The sequence below is a fragment of the Lithobates pipiens genome, unplaced genomic scaffold (assembly GCF_037356315.1).
Source record: "Lithobates pipiens isolate NorthernLeopardFrog02 unplaced genomic scaffold, aLitPip1_a1.2 Scaffold_11, whole genome shotgun sequence".
NCBI lineage: Eukaryota > Metazoa > Chordata > Amphibia > Anura > Ranidae > Lithobates > Lithobates pipiens.
Window position 1 is genome coordinate 26,939,211 of NW_027507696.1, and position 25,790 is coordinate 26,965,000.

At 39.9% G+C, this 25,790-nt stretch overlaps 1 protein-coding gene across 1 annotated transcript in view; it reads right to left on the reverse strand.

Annotated features, from left to right (window-relative positions):
- Window positions 1-2,312: 2,312 nt before the first annotated feature.
- Window positions 2,313-25,790, reverse strand: part of LOC143961009 (kelch domain-containing protein 3-like) — a 151,508-nt gene continuing 128,030 nt past the window's right edge. Inside the window, exons 13-19 of the mRNA XM_077470117.1 lie at window positions 24,299-24,386; window positions 23,993-24,041; window positions 21,898-21,982; window positions 17,971-18,071; window positions 8,123-8,207; window positions 7,917-8,021; window positions 2,313-4,024 (exon numbers count right to left, since the gene is read on the reverse strand). Of these exons, the coding sequence (XP_077326243.1) occupies window positions 3,920-4,024; window positions 7,917-8,021; window positions 8,123-8,207; window positions 17,971-18,071; window positions 21,898-21,982; window positions 23,993-24,041; window positions 24,299-24,386 (618 nt within the window). The 3' untranslated portion in view covers window positions 2,313-3,919. The remainder of the gene's footprint in view (window positions 4,025-7,916; window positions 8,022-8,122; window positions 8,208-17,970; window positions 18,072-21,897; window positions 21,983-23,992; window positions 24,042-24,298; window positions 24,387-25,790) is intronic.

Genomic DNA, 25,790 nt, shown 5'->3' on the forward strand with positions numbered 1-25,790 from the left:
CTGCAGATCCCCATTCTGATAGGGGAGTACAGAGAGATCATCTGTTCCTAGTGATCAGGAACAGCGATCTCTCTGTACTCCCAGTCAGTCCACTCCCCCCCACAGTTAGAAAGCACCTGCCTAGGACACACTTAACCGATTGATCGCCCCCTAGATTTAACCCCTTCCCTGCCATTGTAATTTATACAGTGATCATTGCATATTTTTAGCTCTGATCACTGTAATAATGTCACTGGTCCCAAAAAGTGTCTGATCTGTCCGAAGCAATGTTGCAGTCCCGCTAAAAAATGCAGATCACCACCATTACTAGTAAAAAAAAATAATAATAATAAAAATGCCATAATTATATCCCCTATTCTGTAGATGCTATAACTTTTGCTCAAACCAATCAATATACACTTATTGCGATTTATTTTTTTTACCAAAAATATATAGAATACATATTGGCCCAAACTGATGAATAAATTATTTTTAATTTTTTTTTATTGGATATGTATTATAGCAAAAAGTAAAAAATATTGTGTTTTTTTTTTAAATTGTCAGTCTTTTTTTTGTTTATAGCGCAAAAAATAAAAACCGCAGAGGTGATCAAATACCACACTATTTGTGGGAATAAAGGACATCAATTTATTTGGATGTAGCGTTGCATGCCTGCGCAGTTGTCAGTTAAAGTAATGCAATGCCATATCGCAAAAAGTAGCCTGGTCATTAAGGGGGTAAATCCTTCTGGGCTGAAGTGGTTAAAGGAGGATGGACATCTAGTGTTAGGAGAGGAGAGTACTTTCCACAACTCTACTCTTCTACAACTTTGTGTTGAATCTGAGGGAGTTAAAGCCAGGGCCTCTGAATCAAACCTATTAAAAAAATGTTTCAGTTCATTTGCCCTCTCCACATCTTCCCTATTCCCTCCACCAACATGCTTAAGACCTGTAATGGTTCTCATGGCTCTCCAGACCTTTCTTACTTTGTTTTTCTGGAGTTTTCACTCCAGCTTTCTCCTATATTTCTCCTTAGCCTCTCTAATCTTTATCCCCAGGTCCCTCTGAATCATTTTTAACTCCTTCCTATTACCCACTCTAAAAGCCATCTTCTTGTAGTTAAGAATATCCTTCACTTCACTAACTACCCACAGTTTATTATTTTGAATAACAACAAACAATTCTTGTTGGAACAATAGAATCTACACAGAAATTAATATAATGCGTTATGCACTCAGTAAGCCCATCAATGTCCCTTCCATGTGTCTCACAGAGTGCATTCCAATCTGTTGCCTCAAAACAGCCCTGCAAACAGGCCTTGGTTCCTGCTTTTGATACTAGGTTATCGAATTGAAGTAATTTCTCTCGGATGAGATCTTCTGTCGCAGAGTGCAATACTCCACCCTTGTTCATCTCTTCCAGTTTCTTGTCCTAGGAGGAAGAGGCTGATCAGGTTTAGCTGTTTTTCTCAAAGCTAATATCTATAAATCCTACAAAAGGATTTGAATAAAGCTTGTTCAATTTGGACTGATTTGTTTTCTTTTGCTTTTGTCTTTTGGTTAGGTATGTTCTGGACTTCAAACTGATCTTAAGCTCTCTTAGAGGGCATAACTCCGTATTCCCTGTCATATCCAATGTTTTATTGGTGAATTATCTCTTACTAATCCAATACTTTGATGTGGGCTGGATCTTAGACCCGAGGGAGAGGCAAGACTCTCTAGGTTAGATTTACTACTTGCTATGAACTTCCTTGCCAACTCCAGATAAGATCTCTTTTTAATCCAGCTTGGGTAAAGACTGAGCTATGAAGACATGCACTCTAAGAGCTATATTATCAGCCAGGAAGTTTGCCAAAATCAAAGCTTTAGGCTGGGAAGGATCCTTTGGTGACTGACAGCTCCTAGTGGGATCACCTCCCACAGTTTGAGTAAGGATTGAGCCATGAGGCCAATTCCTCAAAGGGCTACATCTTCAGCAGAAAGTTTGCAAGAATCAGGGCCTTTAGGACCCTTTGGCAGCTTGCTGCACCAGATGGGATCTCTTTCAGTCCAGTTTTGAGTTAAGGCTCGGTCATAAAGGCAGCCTCTCTAAGGGGTTCTTTTTTCCTCAGTCAGGAGGTTTTCCAGGATCTGGGCCCTGGTCCATGAGGGATCCTTGTTGGCATTTTGCCTATTATGGGTAGTGTTTATATCCATACTAGGTTGCAATCCGAGGTGGCTTTGGGATCCTGTGAGAACAAAAGATTTGTTTCTCCTATATGCAGGACCACTGAGGTAACTGGTTCCATGACATGGGTATTTGGATATTGAAGAAATGGATTCTGGACAGCCGCACTCCGATCTCCGATAAAAGCCTTTATTGTAATGAATAGTCAATGTTCATGTGACAACAGAAGCTGGACAAACAGCTGACACATTTCACAACATCATTGTTGCTTAATATATGCCAGATTCAAACATGTCACATGATGCATTCAATGCTTTTAAATTGCAAACACATGGGGGGGAAGATACATACATACATACATACATACATGCGAAGCCCCAGAGAAAACATGGAAATAGACCACAAAACGAGATGGTTAACATAAACAAAAAAAAAGGAATGAGGGATTCATATATAATTAAATCCAATATCTCAAAATAGTCAAAAAAGTGAAAACATGATAATAAAGACATAGTAAACCATCACCATGTATAATAAGGGGGAAACACATAAAAACATGAAATCGTAACAATAAAAACTAGATACATTTATAAACAAAAGTACATGTGCAAATTGTTGCAAAGCAACCTTTAATAGTAAAACAGCGTTTATAAATAATGTCTAAAAATCTACCAAAATATGTTGGAACGTGCCATGTTTATATGTGGGAACTTCAGTTCACGGGCTGCCACTAAAGAAGGGCACAAATACAAATGCAAAGTGGCTGTGTGATGATGTCTAGTAAATAGTTAGAAAAATATTAATTAGTGATGACTACATCAAAGGACACCACTATTTAACCACATGAACATGCAAAAATAATATTTAGTAGAACCCCTACAGATATCTAAATCTCAGGAGACCCAAAGACTAATTAGAATATATAATCACCAGAATACAAACAAATGAAATATGTTGGAAAAGCGACAGAAAAACAGCAGGAAGATTGTCAGAAACACTACCAGAAACCAGCAAAACAGCAAGAAAGCAGCATAAAAAAAAAAAAGCAGGAAAATGGAAGAAAAAATGCAAAAAACAAAACAAAATACAAGGTCTGCCATTACTGAGCATTTGCTAGTTACCTGGCTAGCTCTGGCTTCAATATGTTTTGAGTCTTGACATGAAACAAGTGTGCAGTCAGTGAAGTCAAGTTTCAGCCATCTATTGCTCTTTATTTATACATCCCAGCATTAAATATTATAAGGTTAACATTTTAGTATTATCAAGGAAGCAAATTGCCAAAATGTGGCCTGACACTTGTATGGCATGTTTGGAAATAGAAAAAAAATATTATTTTATGTATCCTGTCAGCATTAAAAGTGTTCCATAATACACACAAATACATAATAAAAAAAAATGAACATGTATGAGAATTAAGATGAGCATATCTTCCCCAAAGTACAGTTGCTGAGTGCTAGAGGAATCATGATTTACAAATTTTCACATTGTGGCTGTTTACGGATACTGGCATTACTGAACTATTCAATTATGTGAATATACTGCATATTGTGTTTCACTGTATATTCATTATAAAAATTCACAGTTCAGATCTTATTTTGAAAAGAGTTTCTGAATGTGTCATGAGACTTTAATCAGTTTGAATAAAATACAGATTTTTATAGGAGAAATATTTAACAATTTGCACAAAAGTTATCCATCTTTTTTATGTAACATATAGCTGAAAATAATGGATTAAGCTTTCCGATTATATCGCTGACATAAACATTTCTCAGTGATCACATTCCTTTGAACTGTTCCATGATAGAAATCAACTGCTGATTGCGTTTTTCAATCATTTGCTGCTCTTCTTTTAACTTTTTTTGTTGTAGAAGAATTTCCTCCTGAGTAGTAATTAGAAGACATTTGTGAGTTACATCATGCAGTGGATTCTTACAAATTGACATTAAAATTTTTCATTTAACCATTTAAGGACTGCCTCACGCCGATATACGTCTGCAGAATGGCATGGCTGGGCACAAGCTCATACAGGTACCTTGCCCTTTAAGAGCCCCTGGGTCGCATGCGTGCCGCCGCCGGCACGCTCGCAACCTGGTCCTGAGCTCCGTGGCCGTGCCCGCGGGACCTGCAAACCCGATCGCCGCTGTTGTCCCGCGATCGGGTCACAGAGCTGAAGAACGTGGAGAGGTAAGTGTAAACAAACCTCTCTGTTCCCTGTCATAGGGAATGGTGATCAGTGATGTTACACGCCAAGCCACACCCCCCTACAGTAAGAAACACACATTAGGTCACACTTAACTCCTTCACTGCCACCTAGTGTTAACCCCTTCACTGCCCATGACATTTTTACAGTAATCAATGCATTTTTAATTGCACTGATCGCTGTATTAATGCCAATGGTCCCAAAAATGTGTCAAAATTGTCCGACGTGTCCGCCATAATGTCGCAGTCACAATAAAAATCGCTGATCGCTGCCATTACTAGTAAAAAAAATATTAATAAAAATGCCATAAAACTATCCCCTATTTTGTAGACGCTACAACTCTTACGCAAACCAATCAATAAACGATTATTAAGAGAAGTACCACCGCTCTAGACAGATCCAGAAAGCACAAAAATAGCTTCTCCAGGCAGAGAGATCCGAGTGCGAGCCACAGCATGCAGACAATGTAGGTAATCAGAAGACTCTGGACGGCCGCACTCCAAAAAAAATAAAAATAAACGATTATTGAGATTTTTTTTACCAAAAATATATAGAAGAATACGTATCGGCCGAAAATGAGGAAAAAAAAAGTTTTTTTATATATTTTTGGGAGATATTTATTATAGCAAAAAGTAAAAAATATTGCATTTTTTTTCAAAATTGTCGCTCTATTTTTGTTTATAGCGCAAAAAAAAAACAGAGGTGATCAAATACCACCAAAAGAAAGCTCTATTTATGGGAAAAAAAGGACACTGATTTTGTTTGGGAGCCACGTCGCACGACCACGCAATTGTCAGTTAAAGTGACGCAGTGCCGAAAAAAGGTTCTGGTCCTTTAGCTGCAAAATGGTCAGGGTCTTAAGTGGTTAAAGTGTTCTAATTTGTTTGGCAGGACTGTTACAGACCAGGGTCACTGTCAAAGATGCAAACATCTAGCTAAATTCAGGGTGTAGGACTAAAACGTACTTGTCTAAACCCAAAAAAAAATGTAATATTGAATTTTACCTGTCTTTAAGGCCAGAGTCAATGGGATTTTATTCACTTCAGGTGAAAAATCAGCACAAGGGACATGTCTTACCTTCATTATGATGTGTACTGGTTTATCAGAAACATTGTGCTCCAATTAACCTCTGGCAAAACAGGAAATGGATTCAAACTTATGTCCCCTTTTATTCATTTTTTGTTAAATAAACTTAGGTTTTAAGGTAATCTGCATCGGACTGCCCGATAGGCTTAAGTCCAGGTTCCCTTAAAATGGCCAAACCGGCTAAGACCTTATCTGTACACTAGCTCTTAAGCTGGCCTAATGTTAAGCCTACAGTGTTAAATTTCAAGCACATTAAAGTGGGGATCAGCAACCTGTAGATCACGGACAGGTGACTGGTAGATCACGGTCTGGGATTCCTGATCCACCATTCTAGAGCATCAAACAGAGTGGAATGTGGAGGGACTACTTGTAAAGTTTGAGCTGTGGTAGGGAGCAAAAGCCGCATAAACGGATGCCTCCTCTGTAGTTCTGGCTCCTGCCCCATGCAGAGTGATACCAACTGCACTCCAACTCTTATCCCAGGTAGTGGTCTCCAGAGTGGTGGAAAGCAACAGGAAAGAAGAGATCTTCAGGTCAGTGTGGCGCAATACACTGAGCATTATAGTATAAGACTTTTTTCACACAGAACTGCGACTCAATCGCAGAGATTTACCAACCCCCATCTTTACATGTGAATGAGTCCTAAAGGTGCTACTGCTGTAATGCAACTAAGGGATGATTGACAAGTGCAGCAGGCACCGCTGCTCCTCTGAAAAGCAATCTGAGTATATTTGACAGTTGGTGAGGAGGCGATATGTTGCCTCATCACCACCTGATTTAAACCCATGTTTGCAGTGCAATGAATGCGATTGCGACATGGTAGTACAGTAATTAGATGTTTAAATCAGATGTGAGGAGACGACACATTGCCCAGTGATCTTTAACTTCTCCCATGTTGTTCAGGTAGATCTCCACCTCTTTAAAGAGGAAGTAAACCCCGATGAGTTTACTTCCTCTTTCATTCCCTGCAAAGGTAAAGCATAATGGACTACTATGCATCGCATAGTAGTCCATTATGTGTCACTTACCTGACTCAGGAGCCAGCAAAGTCACCCTCTGTCCCCTGTAGTCCGGCGCATCCATCTTCTCGGTGGGTCTTGCTGCTCCGCGTGCTGTCATTCGGCGAAGCTGCGATGATGTCACTCCCGCGCATGGTCACGGGAGCCGCCACTTGCGGCATATCGCCGTTGACCGCGGCGCGCTCAGTTCGCCTGCGCGCCGCTATCTACACTGTAGACAGCGGTGCCTGTCTTTCGGCAAATATCTCCTAAACCGTGTAGGTTCAGGAGATATTTCTTGGACCTAAATCTAGGCTTACCTGTAGGTCAAAGTTGGTTGTAAGGGTTTACAACCACTTTAAGGTTGCCTACCCCTGCATTAAAGCCATATACTGTACTGTAGAAGCATATGTGGCTAAATAATGCAAGGATACAAGGTAGTTACAGAATTTAAACTTACAGTAAGAAGTTATCACCTTACTATATTAGTCTTGATGGAAGCTTGTAAGAGCTGCTGTTGTCTGGGATTTCTATTTCTTTGTTGCCATGGCAACTGAATTTTCTTCTTAGTAGACTATCTACAGTATTTTTCTTTATTGCTTTGTCTTCTTAAAACAAAAGGCATTCGCATAAAATGTTGTCCAAAAAACAAGATATTCTTATTTTAGGATAATAGATAGAGCCACACAATTTTATATTTTTTATTTTTATTTTTACACAGTGCTGCAGGGGAGAGGGGCACATGGAGATCGGTGCTGCATGGCGTGGATTGGCGCAAGAAGTGGGATCAAAGCAGCAGAAGGGGTCTTATTTAGGGCGAGGGGGGTGTCAAAGGGGTGGGACAAAGGAATAAATAGGGAAGGAGTCACTTTTTTTTATGAGTGACTTGTCAGACGCTCATCTCAACTATTGGTTAACTGAAGTGACCATGAGCTTATAGCAGAGTGGGAAATGCAGCTGATAGGACTGAAATGCTTCTGTAGGTTCCTATACCTTATGTCTATGGCAGCGAAAGGGTTAAGTAAATGTTATGACTCCTAGGTGATCTGGATACCCAAAATAGCCTAAATTGGTTAAATCTTGAACTATGTTATATAGTCATGCTTGGGTCTAAGCATAAGCAGCCAGGACAAAAATGATCTCTAAACATAGTATCTGGCTGGTAAGGCCTCTTGCACATTGCAGCTTGAAAACGGTCAGTACATCTTTTTTTTTTTTTTTTTTTATACTAAACTAAAATACAGCCCATTAATTGTAATGTTCCTATGCATACAGGCGCAGAAACAAGCGCTGTGCATTCTTCAGTAAAAAAAATGTGCAAACATATAAATGTGAAAATACGTGTAAATACATACAAAAAAAAAAAAAAGTCAGAAAAAGTAGATGCTCAAACAGGAGTATCATGTGCAAGAGGCCTTAGACAAAACTGGCCAAATTATTCTAGTGTATCCATACTGTATATTTCTGTGGATACTTGCAGCAACTTACCCTCACATCACTGATCTCTCGCCTTTCCTTATCATTTTCTTCTGCTCTTGCTTTGAGCCAAACTTCATTTTGTATCTTATGTTTTTCCAACATTTCTTGAAGTTCCTAAACATGGGTCAATTAAATCAACAAAGCAATGTTTTAAGTATCCTTCCAAAATGTCCCAGCAATATCTTTAAAGCTTAGTAAACCAAACAGATATAAACCTGTTGTTGAATCTTGTATTGCCTTTGAAATTCTTCCTTTTCTTGATAGAATGTTGCTTTTTCCTGTGCAAAGTTTGCCTTTTCACTAAAGGTACAAAAAAAAAAAACAAAAAAAAAAAAACTGTATTTTGTGTTGTACTAAGAAACAAATATTGTATATGTAGCAGGAAAATCTGTGAAAATAAATAAATTTTTGGAGGGCAGGTTAGTGTAAGTTTAATCTAATGCAAGGTTGATACTTATGAACCGTCATAAACAGAAAAAAAAATATGGTATTCTGGTCAGCCTGGTCAAAGCAATACAGCCTGGTGAAAAGATTATATTGGAACAGCAGCTCACTGTTGTCATCTATAAGCTCCCTCCTGCAATCAACAAGCTCCATTTATTTGGTACACAGCTCAGCGCCCCGCAGTAAAGCCACTTTCTCTCCCAGTTTGATTACTGATGTTCACAGAATTACTGGAGGCTAATTCAAAGACTGTTTGAAGTACTGTTTACAATACATAAAGTGTATCTACAGTCAAAATTTTAAATAAATTCATTTTCACGTTTAATTTAAATTTATTTCTAGCTGACTACTTTTAATCTGAATGCTTATGAAGTTTGGAAATCTACTTTGTGAAAATGTACTTCCTTGAACTCTGTAACACATATTCACTATGCCCTGTGTAGATGCACTGCTGTATTACACATTTCAGAGCCTGCCTTCTAAACTACAGAGGTACTGAGAGGGAAAGTTTCAGGAGGAGGAGATAACAGATTGCAGGCAAGGTATCTTTGAAAATGTAGTTCTTAGATTTTGAAAGTAAATTGAAGAAATGAGCAGAGAAGCTGCAAAGTATGCTGGGAACCTAGGAAGTTGTTGAACGAGGTGGCCAGTAGATAGGCAGCACTCACAACATACAGTGCCTTGCGAAAGTATTCGCCTCCTTGAACTTTTCAACCTTTTGCCACATTTCAGGCTTCAAACATAAAGATATAAAATTTTAATTTTTTGTGAAGAATCACCAACAAGTGGGACACAATTGTGAAGTGGAACAAAATCTATTGGATATTTTAAACTTTTTTAGAAAATAAAAAACTGAAAAGTGGTGCGTGCAAAATTATTCGGCCCCTTTACTTTCAGTGCAGCAAACTCACTCCAGAAGTTCAGTAAGGATCTCTGAATGATCCAATGTTGTCCTAAATGACTGATGGTGATAAATAGAATCCACCTGTGTGTAATCAAGTCTCTGTATAAATGCGCCTGCTCTGTGATAGTCTCAGGGTTCTGTTGAAAACGCAGAGAGCATCATGAAGACCAAGGAACACACCAGTCAGGTCTGTAATACTGTTGTGGAGAAGTTTAAAGCCGGATTTGGATACAAAAAGATTTCCCAAGCTTTAAACATCCAAAGGAGCACTGTGCAAGCGATCATTTTGAAATGGAAGGAGTATCAGACCACTTCAAATCTACCAAGACCTGGCCGTCCCTCTAAACTTTCAGCTCAGACAAGGAGAAGACTAATCAGAGATGCAGCCAAGAGGCCCATGATCACTCTGGATGAACTGCAGAGAACTACAGCTGAGGTGGGAGAGTCTGTCCATAGGACAACAATCAGTCGTACACTGCACAAATCTGGCCTTTATGGAAGAGTGGCAAGAAGAAAGACATTTCTCAAATATATCCATAAAAAGTCTTGTCTAAAGTTTGCCACAAGCCACCTGGGAGACACACCAAACATGTGGAAGAAGGTGCTCTGGTCGGATGAAACCAAAATCGAACTTTTTTCCCACAATGTAAAACGATATGTTTGGCGTAAAAGCAACACAGCTCATCACCCTCAACACACCATCCCCACTGTCAAACATGGTGGTGGCCGCATCATGGTTTGGGCCTGCTTTTCTTCAGCAGGGACAGGGAAGATGGTTAAAATTGAGGGGAAGATGGATGCAGCCAAATACAGGACCATTCTGGATGAAAACCTGTTGGAGTCTGCAAAAGACCTGAAACTGGGACGGAGATTTATCTTCCAACAAAACAATGATCCCAAACATACAGCAAAATCTACAAAGGAATGGTTCACAAATAAACGTATCCAGGTGTTAGAATGGCCAAGTCAAAGTCCAGACCTGAATCCAATCGAGAATCTGTGGAAAGAGCTGAAAACTGCTGTTCACAAATGCTCTCCATCCAACCTCACTGAGCTCGAGCTGTTTTGCAAGGAAGAATGGGCAAGAATTTCAGTCTCTCGATGTGCAAAACTGATAGAGACATACCCCAAGCGACTTGCAGCTGTAATCGCAGCAAAAGGTGGCTCTACAAAGTATTAACGCAAGGGGGCCGAATAATTTTGCACGCCCCACTTTTCATTTTTTTATTAGTTAAAAAAAGTTTCAAAAATCCAATAGATTTCGTTCCACTTCACAATTGTGTCCCACTTGTTGGTGATTCTTCACAAAAAATAGAAATTTTATATCTTTATGTTTGAAGCCTGAAATGTGGCAAAAGGTTGAAAAGTTCAAGGGGGCCGAATACTTTCGCAAGGCACTGTATAAGGTGATTTAAAGTAATTGTAAAGGTACTTTTTTTTCTTTAAAAAAAAATAGCAAACATGTCTATACTTGCCTTCTCTGTGGCACTTGTGCGTGTTCGCACCTGAGCCCTGCTACTGCGTCCATTCACACAGACAGGGGGACACGGCTCTGCCCCCCCACTTGCGTGTGACTGGCTTTGATTAACAACACTGGTGCCAATGGCTCTAGGTGCCCCAACAAAGCCAGCAAGAGGGGGGAGAGGAGAGCTGCAGATGTGCATGGATCAAATTAGAGCTCAAGTAAGTAAAAGGGGGGGGGTGGTGAGATGGGGATGCTGACACTTGACAATTTTTCCCTTTAAGTGGATGTAAACCCTCACATATACCCAGTGAAGTGAACAGTCGCAGATGATATACAGGAATGAAACAAATCATCCTACATAATTTTACATGCATATCCTCTGTCTTCAGCTTTATATATTCTTTAGAAAGTGCACATTGTGTTAGAGATTTTCTCTTCCTGTTCAGCACTGACTGTGAAGTCTGGGCATGCAGCCAAGACAGCTGATTGGAGGAAACACACACACCCCCACTCAACAGGCAGAGACAGGCAGACACTTGCAGAGCTGTTTTGTGAATAATTCAGTTCTCTGCTAATTTATTTATAGCAAGCTCCCACAACACAAATTTCAGGCTGGTTTTATCTCACGTGTCAGAGAACTTTTCGGAAGTTATGATGCTGATAACAGACTAACGGAGCAAGAGAAAGCAACGGGACTTAGTGCTTTGAAGAGAGATAAGAAAACAGTGCAGATATATGTGCCCAGCTCAAATTTAATGAATCTGGTTTCAATCCACTTTAATGCAAGGAATGCATTAAGGTAAAAAATGTTTAGACTTTACAAACACTTTAAGTAGGCTTATATTGGATTGTCAAATAACCAATGTTTGTGTTGCTATTACAGCTCGGACAGCCTGAATTTCATAACAATTCACATCCTAGCAACTGATCTGGGCTGTGTATGTGCTGTGTATGTGCGCTCTCTCCCAGATCCAGCATAGCTTAGTAGTGCCTGCTCAAACTCTGAATGTGTGCTCAGCTAGAGAAGGCCGCTAGCCTTTCCCTAACTTTTTTGAAGGTTTTTGTCCATATAAAAACTAGCTACGACTAAGGCTATTGCCGAAACGCGTCAACACTATTGTTTTACTGTCACTCTGATGTACCAATAAACAACACTTCAAGGATTACAGTCTTGGTGGCTCTTCTTACTATTTGCTACATTATAATAATGCCCACCCCCTTCCTGCCATATTCTGGTTGTCTCTGCCACTTACGGGATCCGTTGGTAGTGGCGGAGGCGGTCCGATGCTTTCCCCTGCTTGGCACTAAGACGAGTTGGCGAATGATTGCACACCCACTTGACTCTATTCCATTGAATGATGGCAGCAACGTCAAATGTCACTTAAAGGGACAATGGCCCTAAAGGGACAATTTTTTTTTATTGAAAAAGTAAATTGCTTTTAAGTGTAAATGTGAGATCTGAGGTCTTTTTGACCCCAGATTACACATTAAAGAGGTCCTGTCATGCTTTTTTTCTTATTACAAGGGATGTTTACATTCACATTATTTAAAAGGACAGTGTAAACATTTTAAATAAGAAGTAAAATAAATAAGAAAAAAAGAAAATCGGAGCTCGCTCGTAGAAGCGAACGCATACAGAAGTTGCACCCACATATGAAAACGGTGTTCAAACCACACATGTGAGGTATTGCCATGATCATTGGCATGAGAGCAATCATTCTAGCACAGGACATTATCTGTAACTCAAAACTGGTAACCTGTAGAACTTTTTACATTTTGTCTATGGAGATTTTTACGTTCCAAAGTTTGTCGCCATTCCACGACTAAACGCAACATTGAAGCATGCCATGTTGGGTATCAATTTACTCAGCGTAACATCATCTTTCACATTATAGAAAAAAACTGGGCTAACTTTACTGTTTTCCAAAGAAATTGCGTTTGCATGACCGCTGCGCAAATACGGTGTGACATAAAGTATTGAATTGACCACCATTTTTTTCTCTAGGGTGTCTGAAAAAGAAATAATGTTTGGGGGTTTTAAGTTTTTTAGCTTGTAAACAACAGGTGTCAAAAATAGGCCTAGTCCTTAAGTGGTTAATTGTCATCTCCACCCCTTTCTAGTCAAGCATCCTTCGCTTACTACAGGAGCTTCTGATAGAGGTACTGTGCTCTATAAGTTCATATTGGAGGTGGGTTGGATTGACTTCTGGTATGCTAGGCAGTGGCACCCTCAGGAGAAAAATTTTCATGCTTTTACAAATCCTATATGTCTCTATCCCGCATTTGACCAATGTCTGGGTACCCCCTCCCTATTGCCCCACCTTACGGACATTAGATACATTCCTAGAGGAATATCGGATGACTCTCCCCTGGTGATCCATCTGGACGTAAGGCCCTTAACTACCTTGGTGTGTGCTCCATGGAAGCTCAATGCCTTTTGGCTTAACCTCTTTCCTTCACATGTCACCTTAAACCGGTCTATTGCCAATTTTCTTGTAGCTCATAAGAATCGCGCAAAACCTTGACTTATTTGAACGTTATCCGCCTACCGGAATTGTCCATCCAAAACCCGAGAATTCTTGACTCCCCTTACTTTGGAGGAGCTACATACAGCAGGCAACTGCCACATGCCCCAACTGAAAGGCACTGGGTGACAATGGCTTACTGGAAACATTACAGTAGCTACTCTTGAACAATTGTTTAACAATCAAATCACTATCTGGGTGTTAGCAAAGCTATAGCTTCTAAAACTGGTCATACACTGATTGAAATGTAGCCAGTTCAGCTGAGGCTGACTGAATTTCAATCAGTGGTAAGAGCTTCTTTCAGAATATAGTGTCCTGGTGGGGTGTGTGGGGTTTAATGGAAATCATTCTTCCTCTTTCTTATGTTTATAGTGCGATCTGTCTGCTCAACAGAAAAAATAAAAATAAACGAATCGTGTATGGCCAGCCTAATTTAGACTTTTGTTTTTAGTGGTACCGTTTCAAATTATCTTTTTAGATTTCTTTCAAAAAAATTGTCTTTTGGTAAAATGAAGTGGCCTGAACGTAGAATCCTGACAACATCTAAACTGTGTAAGTTGATTTTGTTAGGAAGGAACTGGACAAAAAACAGGAGTATTAAGATCTTCATTAAGGGGAAAAGCAAAAACCATCTTAGGCAAAAAAGAAAGGCAGGGCATTAAAACTACCTTGTCCTTGTGTAAAATTAAAAATGAAGATTGACCGGACAAGGCCCTGTCATCTTGGATACACAACAAGGCCGCCTTTTAAAATATTATCTGCAATGCAAGCTCCAAAATATTATTTTTAAGGCTGAAAGAACTATGTTAAGGTCCTACAAAGGAAATAGAGGTCTGACTGAAGGAGCAACAGTGAATAAGGATCAGGATCAGAGAATGATTCACCAAGGGCCATTGAAACAAAACCTTTGAAAACCTGACCTTTGATGGTATGGAGTGCCAAATGTTGAGCTACTCATTGGATCCTACTCACTGAATAACCGCAAGGATGAACACAAAGTCTTACACCATCAAAAGTATGATTTTCAAGAGTGATGGTAGATTTTACATGAAAAAGACTTGAGTCTTCAACATTATTGGAATGTAGACAGACCTCTATCTCTCAGCATCTGGGCTTCTACAGCCATGCCATTAAAGCCATATCACGTCCTCCCAGAATTCTGCTCTCGCGCGCCCCCTGGGGCGCGCACTCGAGAGCATCCGTGGCCGCTGGGTCCAGTGGACCCGGCGCATCACGAATCACGGTACATCGCGGTACATCGCGGCCGTTTACCACGTGATCGCTCCGTCAAATGACGGAGTGATCACTTGTAAACAAACCGGCGTCATGTTATGACACCGGTTCCTCCCTCCCCCTCTCTGTACCGATCTGAACAGCGGAGGGGGAAGAGATCGGTGTCAGCAGCGATGTGGGCTGCATCTGCAGTGCCCACATCGCTGCTCACCGAAAATTAACCCCTCAATTCCCTGCCAATACTCTGCAATACCCTGCCATTACTCTGCAATACCCTGCATTACTCTGCAATACCCTGCATTACTCTGCAATACCCTGCAATACTCTGCAATACTCTGCAATACTCTGCATTACCCTGCAATACTCTGCAATACCCTGCAATACTCTGCAATACCCTGCAATACCCTGCAATACCCTGCAACACTCTGCAACACTCTGCAATACCCTGCAACACTCTGCAATACCCTGCAACGCTCTGCAACACCCGCCAATACCCTGCAACACTCTGCAATGCTCTGCAACACCCGCCAATTCCCTGCAACACTCTGCAATGCTCTGCAACACCCTTCAATATCCTGCAATGCTCTGCAATGCAATACTCTGCAACGCCATACTCTGAGATACCCAGCCATACCCAGCCATAGTCGGTGATACCCTGCAATACCCAGCCATAGACACCCCCCCTCCCGCCGCCCTCCGGTGCTTCTGCCGACTCGCCAATACGATCAAATCCAGAATCTTTTCTTTTTTTTTTTTTTCAGGCTTCCCAGCTTAGAGGTGAGATGCGGGGTCTTATTGACCCCATATCTCACTGTAAAGAGGACCTGTCATGCCATATTCCTATTACAAGGGATGTTTACATTCCTTGTAATAGGAATAAAAGTGAGCAAAAAATTTATTTTCGGGGAAAAAAATGTCAAACTAAAATAAATAAAGTAAAATGAACAATACATTATTTTTTTTTAAAGTGCCCCTGTCCCCATGTGCTCGCATGCAGAAGCGAACGCATACGTAAGTCCGTCCCACATATGAAAACGGTGTTCAAACCACACATGTGAGGTATCGCTGCGAACGTTAGAGCGAGCGCAATAATTCTAGCCCTAGACCTCCTCTGTAACTCAAAACATATAACCAGTAAAAAAAAATTTTATCGTCGCCTATGGGGATTTTTAAGTAGCGACGTTTGGCGCCATTCCACGAGCCTGTGCAATTTTGAAGAGTGACATGTTAGGTATCTATTTACTCGGTGTAACTTCATCTTTCACATTATGCAAAAATTAGGCTAACTTTACTGTGGTTTTTTTTTTTTTTAAGCACAAAACTGTTTTTTTTCCAAAAAAAAGCATTCGAAAAATTGCTGCGCAAATACCGTGCGAGATAAAAAGTTGCAACGACCACCATTGTATTCTCCAGGGTGTTTGCTAAAAAAACATATATAATGTTTTTGGATTCTATGTAATTTTCTAGCAAATAAATGATGATTTTTACATGTAGGAGAGAAATGTCAGAATTGTCCTGGGTGCTCCAGAACGCCTGATGGCGCTCCCTGCATGTTGGGCCTCTGTATGTGGCCACACTGTGTAAAAGTCTCACACATGTGGTATCGCCTTACTCGGGAGTAATAGCAGAATGTGTTTTGGGGTGTAATCTGTGGTATGCATATGCTGTGTGAGAAATAAACTGATAATATGACAATTTTGTGAAAAAAAAAAAAAAGTTAAAAAAATCTTGATTTTGCAAAGAATTGTGGGAAAAAATGACAACTTCAAAAAACTCATCATGCCTCTTACTAAATACCTTGGAATGTCTTCTTTCCAAAAAGGGGTCATTTTTGGGGTATTTGTACTTTTCTGGCATGTTAGGGTCTCAAGAATTGAAATAGGCCGTCAGTACTTCAGGTGTGATCAATTTTCAGATATTGGCACCATAGCTTGTGGACTCTATAACTTTCACAAAGACCAAAAAATATCCACCAATTTGTACTTATTTTTACCAAAGATATGTAGTAGTATAAATTTTGGCCAAAATTTATGAAGAAAAAATTACTAATCTGCTAAATGTTATAACAGAAACAAAGAAAAATTCTATTTTGTACAGAATTTTCTGTATTTTTTCTTTTATAGCACAAAAAATAAAAAACCCAGCGGTGATTAAATACCACCAAAAGAAAGCTCCATTTGTGTGAAAAAAAGAACAAAAATTTCATATAGATCCAGTGTTGCATGACTGAGTAATTGTCATTCAAAATGTGAGAGCACCGAAAGCTGAAAATTGGTCTGGTTATTAAGGGTGTTTAAGTGCCCAGTGGTCAAGTGGTTAAAGGGAACTTGTGATTTGCCCATGCAAAAGATAGCAACCTGTTTACGTATGTCCCAACAGCATATACACACCTTTTATTTGCTTTCCTGCTACTCTAACTGGAGCACATAAAGAAGAGATGTGTAAGCTTCATATTGCCCCAGTTAGACACTGGAGTTGGACCTCTCCCACCCCATGTGGGAGCATTGGGCCAACCACTAGCGCTATCACATGAAGAAAGGGGAGTTACACAATACCCAAAAGTACCAGATAGTTTTGTGTATCTGGTGGTTGAAGGAGCAGTAGGGAAATAAAGAGAATATGGGTATTTGTTGCTGGGGGAAGTATTAAAGCCAACCATTAAAACCAACCTGATGTTTTTCTTGGCATGGGCAAAGCAAATGTTAGCTTTAAATCTATTCTAAAGCATTGTTCTTTTGAATGCTTAGTTGACGTAGGCAACCCATACATTGATCATTTTTTTGTAGCTCAACCAGGTGGCTGAACAAAAAAAAAATGATCAGATTCTCCCATCCACACATTTGAGGTGGATGAGGAAATCCTTTCCACTGTGGTATTGTATTCATACAGTGGGGAGCCTTCTCATTTGGAACTGATCATTTGGGAAAATTATGATAGGCTGGTTGTACACAAACCTGCCCATACATGGATTCAAATTTGTCCAGTCCTTGCTGAAGCAGCTGCATTTTGATCAATGAATAGCTTTAAAGTTAAAAGTAATATTTGGTGTGAACATTTCTGTTTTAAGGTCTAAAATACAAGATAGGCAATCCTCCCTAACATAATTACAATGTAAAATGCACCTCAGATGTTCTGATCATCTCCTACATCATTTAGAAAGGATTGGATGACAATGACATAATCAATAGCAACCGGGTTCCTGGGCAAAAAACTTCCAACTGCTGGCTGTCCCTGGCTTTATCTGGAAAAAAAAATAAGTATACAGCCACTGATCTGTAAACTTTGTCTTGGTATATGACAGTGAAGGTCTTGAAGCCATTGAATTAGCATGACTAGCATTCAGTGGCTGTATACATCTTTCCCTCAGCACAGGTTTGGCCATGTCTATTTTTGGAGGGCAGACAGAAAGTAATACCATATTGTGCTTAAAATATTAAGGTTGAATGCAGATGAATTAGTGAGCATAATAAAGATATAAAAGAAAATACTTACAGATCAAATTTTTCAAATTCAGAGTCTAGTAAGACAAAGGCAGATTTTATTTTTTCTATCGCCTGGCTACGTACAAACATGAAGCTGCTTTCTTTAACTTCCTGTTAGAAGAAATATATAATATACATGAAAATAGGAATAAAATAGCATACTATACAGTACTACTACACAGTATTAGAATGTCTTTTAAGCTAGATTCTATGGTTAAAACCTTCCTAATAAGGAGATTCCACTAGAAAACACTGTTGGCTTTCCACATGTAGAACTTCTACACTATTGAATAGAACGAGCTTGTAGTTCTGTGATCTTTAAAGGGGATGTAAACCCTCATGTCTTTTTCACCTTAACCGCTTGTCGACTGCTGTACCCCGATATACATCGGCACAATGGCCGCGATGGGCAAATGGGCGTACCTGCACGTCCTCTTTCATTTGCGGGGCTAGCAGGCACTCGCGCCTGTGGCGTACAGTGTGGCTGTGCCCGCGGGTCCCGCGCACTCGATGTCTGCCGGTGTCCCGTGGACTCGATGTCCGCCGGTATCCCCTTCCCTACCAGTGTCATTTACACAGTAATCAGTGCATTTTTATACCACTGGTTGCTGAATAAAAGACAATGGTCCCAAAATAGCGTCAAAAGTGTCCAATGTGTCTGCCATAATGTTGCAGTCATGATAAAAATTGCAGATTGCCGCCATTACTAATAAAAATAAATTGATAATAAAAATGCCATAAAACTATCCCCTGTTTTGTAGTCGCTATAACTTTTGCGCAATTAATCAATATACGCTTATTGTGATTTTTTTTTTTACAAAAAATATGTAGAAGAATACATATCGGCCTAAACTGAGGAAAAAATGTGTTTTTTTATATATATTTGGGGGATAATTATTATAGCAAAAAGTAAAAAATATTGCTTTTCTTTCAAAATTGTCTCTCTTTTTTTGTTTATAACGCAAAAAATAAAAAACAGAGGGGTGATCAAATACCACCAAAAGAAAGCTCTATTTGTTGGGAAAAAAGGACGTCTTGTTTTGGTGTAACATCGCAAGGCCGCGCAATTGTCAGTTAAAGTGACACAGTGCCGAATCGCAAAAGTGTTCTGGACAGAAAGGGGGTAAAATCTTCCGGGGCTGAAGCGGTTAATGCACGCTGTCATCCTCCATTCAGGAATGAGCACACCATCTCTAGCTGGTGTCTCCTTTCCTTATTGGGTAGATTGATAACAGTGCAGCTATTGGCTCCTGCTGCTGTCTATCAAATCCAATGATACGGCTTCAGGGGGCAGGGCCGAGACCTGCATTTTGTGTGAATGGACACAGATGCGGGACTTGGGAGTGCGTCCCCATTGGGTGTCCACCAAGGAGAGCGCTTCTTCAACGTGGACACTCGATGTGGGGAGGAGCCACCAGCACTGCTGAGGGACCCAGAAGAGGAGGACCGGGGCCACTCTGCAAAATGAACTGCACAGTGGAGGTAAGTATGATATGTTTGTTATTTTTTTTAAAACTAGGGTTTTCAGCCCCTTTAAGCCCTACTTGATTAGGTGTATGTTGTGACTTTTTGACTTCTATTCCCCTGTCCTAAGAAATAAGGCATTGAATTGACAGGGGAATGGCAGTTGGTGAGGCCTATGCCAGAAGTCAAGCTCTGTAAGCAAAGCTAACCAGTTTAAGATTGACACAAGGAGAATTATTAGATAATAAATGCACATACAATATATGTTGTGTCATCTACTTTTGAGCAAGACTTATTTAACTGTAGCTAAACAGTTGCATTCAAGGCATGCTGTGAATGAAGGTCACAGCAGCTTGTGCTCTTAACCGAGCTGTCAAGCCATCAAATTGCTGATGTCATAAATGATCACATATGCAGCCCCTTGACAACTTCCAATTAAAAATGCTAAGATGGAAGCTTCCTTGGCTGTAACGGATTTGATATAGGGTATATAGTTCCACTTTGCTATGGCTGACAGATTTGCTCTAAATATATTTTTATTTTAATAATAGTTTAAAAACTTTCTTCACACTGTGTAGCAGTTATTCTCTCTCTCTCTCTCTCTATCTCTCTCTATCTCTCTCGCAGTGAAGGGTAGAGGGACATCAATTTTTCCTCTTTACATTATCAAATTACAGTTGGGAAATAATGTGGTTCGATATGGTGCAAAATACATAACCATTTATCCACTCTACATATAGCTTCAAGGTTTGTTAGCCCTCCTCAATGCAAGATATGAGCAATATGTATACAGTAGGGCCGAGGGAGCAATAAAACAGGATAACGAACTAGCCAGATTGTGGTGCTCTTCTGTACAATTATTTTTATTGTCTTCACAATCACATATCTTATGTGATACTATATGTCCCCATATTCTGTTGCAAACAACCTTAATTACACAATCTGATGAGATGCCACATCTAAGGGAAAAAAAGTTAATCTTATTTTGTTTTCTCATGCTGCGCACACACGATCAAACTATCCGGCGGAAAAGTCCGGCGAACTCGAGTACGCCGGACAATCCACCGATGTGTGGGCTCCGGTGGACTTTTTTTACCCAAAAGTCCGGCGGACTTAGAAAGTAGTTTTCACTCAAAAATTGTCCGTGTGTGTGCTAGTCCACCGTACTTTTGAAATGAACGGACTTTCCCGCACAGAGGAAAGTCCATTCATTTTGAGCGCGGCTCCAGGTAGCCGGGACCTGGCCCCGTCACCTGGTATGGACTTAAAGGGGAAGCCCAAAAAAACGGCGTGGTGGTCCCCCCCAGGTCCATATCAGAACCTTATCCGAGCACGCTACCCGGCCGGTCAGAAAAGGGAGTGGGGACAAGCGAGCGCCCCCCCCCCCCAGCCATACTAGGCTGCGTGCCCTCAACATGGGGTGGTGAAAATTAAATTAAAGGGGGCTCCCGGATTCCGATAAGCCCCCCGTCCGCAGACCCCGACAACCAACAGGGTTGTCGGGAAGAGGCCCTTGTCCTCATCAACATGGGGACAAGGTGCTTTGGGGTGGGGGGGGCCACGCTCGCTCGTCCCCTCCCCCTTTCCTGACCGGCCGGGTAGCTTGCTCGGATAAGGGTCTGATATGGATATGGACGTTTTTTCGGCATAGGGCTTTCCCTTTAAGTCCATACCAGGTGACGGGGCCAGCGACGTGTCAATCTCGCCGCTGAAGGCAGAGACATTGACTTCCTTCGCTAGTCCCGGCTACCTGGAGCCGCGCTCAAAATGAACGGACTTTCCTCCATGTGTGGGCAAGCCCATTCATTTCAAAAGTACAGCGGATAGTCCGGTGGACTTTACGGCGGTTTGTCCGCCATACTAAGTCCGCCGGATAGTCTGATCGTGTGTACGCGGCATTACATTATTAAGCAAACAAAATGGCATATACAAGAAATATTTACCCACTGACAGTTTTGTTTGTTCCAAGAAAAACAAGCCTCACCTTCAGGGAAACAGCAAGTCATTCACTGGACCCATAGCACAGACATATCCTGTGGTTCTGCACTGCCAGTGATAGCATTATATAGTGGTGGCATTTCCTGACACTGATCACCTATTCCTAAATGAACCATGTCCATTTCCCATAATTATTAATGGGGTGCCACATGCCATATACCCTAAATCACATATAGTAATATAGAGGATATCCGCGTGGTTTCAGGATCCCATACTGCTGATCTGCTTGTACTCAGTAAATATTGATTCATAAGAAAATCATTATAATATAAGTACATAAGCTGAATTGTGTGATCTGGCAAGATCTATTGCCTGAGTTTACCCTTATTGCATCCAGAAAATATAGATGGTAACATGTGGACAGTGTATGTCAAAGCTAAAATTTAAAAAAACAATTCGCAACAGCACAATTCTAAATACAAAACACTTGTTTTTGTTCATATATATATAAAACAATGAACTGGGTACAACTTACAGGAATTGGCTGGGGAGCAGAGAAACTTGGTGGCTGTATAGCACTTAACTGATACTTCACATTTGGGATTTTAGTTGGTGTATATCTGTATAAGCAAAATAATTTTTTTGATTACAAAAGATTTTTACTGAAAGATCGTAAACAAACAATAAAAGTATCAGACAAGGATCATTCTTTAGAATAAGGCATAGTGGTTTCCGGCATAGTGATATGATGAAGTCCAATAATTGAACAAAGGAACAATTTCCAAAGCATACGTTTTTACCTATTCGTTATTATGATAACAATTTGGATCAACGATAGAAATAGCTCTAAGATCAGAGCTAGGTCATACAAAATACGGTATTCCAGTGATTCCATTTGTTATTGTGAATATGCATAGTATCATACAACGTGTGGTGTATGCGTTTGGATAATTTAATAGCTTCCATTCTGGACAATACTTGCGACCAGGGAAGGGCTGAAGATCGCCAATTTAGTGCTATTACCCAGTGTATGGCAACAAAAAGTGTGTGAATTAGTTTTTCACAGGGCGTAGGGATGTCTGGAATGGGAGTGAAACATAGGCACATCTGTACGGTAAGAGTCATTTTACGACCTGCAATAGTAGATGCCTTTGAGGCAGCGTTTTGCCAGATGTGCTTGAGAGATTTGCAACTCCAGAAAATATGAGTTAAGGAGCCAAGCTCTTCACAGCCCTGGAAGCACAGAGGAGATACAGTAGGGTAAATTTAATGTATTTTTAGGGGTGCCATGTACCGCCTTGTATGGAGTTTGACAGCTGTTTCACGAGTTGAGTATGACCTGGTGTTTTTGTACATGTTGGTTAGCATCTCCTCCCATTCATGTGGCTCAAAGGTAAGACCAGTGTCCCTCTCCCATTCAAGAACTGGTTTGGTTCTCTCTGCCAAGGAAAATTTGTTGAGTAAGCAATAGAGCTTGGAAATAACCCCTTTGTCGCTGGAAGAGTATATACAAATGTGTTCATATTGCATGGGAAGCATATGGGAATCTAGGTTGCCTCTGCTATGATAGAAGTGTTCAGAATCGGGCAACTCGTGTTCTGCTTGTAACTGGGGGAAGGTTTTAAAGTGCCGACCATCCTTGAAGGATTGCAACGTGGTTACTCCAGCCATGCACCATTGGAGGAATCTAGTTCTATCAGGGAATGCTGGGGGGAAATCAGGGTCTCCTAAATAAGAGTATAGGGGAGAGAGGGGTGAGGCTAGCTGGAACTTTTTTCCATATGGAGACCTGAGGTATAGTGATTGGTGTACAATTGTGTTTAGTGGGGCAAGTTGACATGGTTTAATTGAACCAGACCATAATAACCCTGGAAGGAGGAAGGAAAGGATAGTGTGAGTTTCAAAGATGAGTCATAGTATATCTGTACGTGGGGCGTGCCATTGTGCTGTTTGTGCAAATTTGGCCGCTACGTAGTATCGCCACAGAACCGGGAGGCCCAGCCCTCCAATCGATTGGGGTCTGTATAGTAATGATTTATGGAACCTCGGTTTTTTATGGTGCCAGATAAATTTATTAACATCTTTATGGATGGAATCGATGAAATACTTAGGGACATACAAAATTATTTTAACAGTATCTTAGCATCACCATTACAAAAAATATGTCAGGCAGAATTTAATGCAATATCTTTCCTTTCATTGATTAAAACCCTTATGAAAACATGACCCATCCTTATAAAGGAGATTGTCCAGAGACAAGCAAACATCAATTTTGCATAAAGTTGGTATTATAGGTAGTGTATACAGATATTGTATACAAAAAAAAATACTGTATGTTATTCCCAGAAATAATATAGTCAGTTGAAGGTTAAGGCAGTGTAGGCTGTACTATTTCCTTTGGATCAGTAAATAAGGCAAGATTAAGAGACATCAGAAAAGGAGCAATATATAAAAAAAAATCAGATCAGTCAAACACCATATTTAGTTGGCTGCACTTGGTTATAGCCTTACTAAATAAACCTAAATGAGTTTGAACTCCTGCTTTGCCACTTGCCAACAAATGCTACTTGGAAGCTCGCTCAACTATGCATCACATAAGTACACAGACTGCCTGTCTCCAAAGTACATACCCATTGCTTATGCCTTGAATTCCACATTCTAATAAAATGTCCTTCATTACTATAAGGAAGCATACAATAAGCAATTATAAACAAAATATATTTGCAGACATTGTAATGACTTTCTTATTAAAACTTAGTCATTCCTACCCAAGTTATAATACATAAACATTTGTAATATCCTCTACATTTTACTTTATTTTTTTAAGTACATAAATTGTAAATGCAGAAACAGGTATTATTATGATATACATTTGAAAATATTTTATATTTGTATGAATAATCCTTTTTATAAATTTTTTACAATGGGCAACTCACTGGGCTGTCTCTCTGATGGGTTTATGAGTCTCATAGCCATGACGTCATTGAAGTCATTTTCTTTATTCCTTCCACCAAATATGTACAGCTTTAAAATAAAAGTGAACGTGAGAGCAGCATTTGATACCAATTAAAATAGCAACACGTAGCATCTTTGATTGGCAAACATCTATTTCAGCATTGATCAAAGATGATATGTAAAGTCCAATATGCTAAGACAGATGAGTTATCTTAACGCCATGTGTTATTTTATTTCATGATAATTTCTTTTCAAAAAAAATAAATAAAAATAAAACAACATACAGTGTAGTTGAGCAAACAGTAAACAGTAAAACCTAAGTAGTGTTAGAAAGTTTCTTTAACCTAATATCTAATATTTATCAATTAACAAATGAATGAATGGATTGGGTCTTTTTAGAATGATTGATTTGTACATATTTATATCTTCTAGATATGGAAAAAATTGAAAAAGTGAAATATATATACTTTTATATTTATGTGAAAGTATATATACGGGGACGTTAGAAGAGTCTGAAGGACAATAAGGCTCAGAGGAACTTTAAACCAGCCCTTTTAAAGATAAAATGGAGGTCAGATTTTAGGAGTAAAAGCTAGGAACAGAATCACAGGGGGGCAGATTTACTTCAGACACACCATGAGGAAGCTTCACACACACAAAGACACACATCTGATTCAATCTTCATCTTAAGACTATAACTACATTATTAATGTTATTTTTACATTCTACATTTTTTTTTATTACACAATATTTTAGTGGTAAAAAACAAAAGTTTACAATGCTCTTAAACAAGGTGCCTGAGGCAACATTATCCAATACAGTAAATGTTATAACATTTTTGTTCATAACTAGCAGGCATCATTAGCTGTATAGAAGTTCAAGACTAATTCGACAAAGTGAGACCTGAGGTTTGGTTGTGTTAAGTTTGCTATATCACACTGTTTAAAAAATTTACAGTTCTTCTGTCTGGTGTTAATATAGGTTTGGGTGTGTTTCATGTGTAGAATTGCAAATCCATTAGTTTGTGTGGTAGCAACCAACTTTGACTGTTAGTTCTTGTCTAATTACTACATGACCAAAGTTGGTTGATTATCGGTGTTTGATGAAGTAGAGCTCTTTTGGATGTAGAGAATGTTTCAGGATGTAAACCCTAGGAGGGGGGGGGGGAAGGAGGGCAGAAAGGGAGAGGGGTAGAGAAAGGAAAAGAAAAAAAAGGGGGGGGGGTAAGGGGGAGGAAATGGATTGGGATTGGGTTGGGGGGCAGGGAGTATATTAAATTACCTCCCAGTCTCCGCCACCATTCCCTAAGGATTGGTGTAGGGTGGATAGGGTAGCCTAGTCTGGAGAATTTGGGGAATTTGATAACTCGAAAGGGGTCCTCCCTCAATCTTCCCTTGTTTAGGGGAGGGAGGCCTTTTGTATCATGTTTTGATTTGGTTAGTTGTTGAAATGTAAGAGTAGAGTCATTAAGAG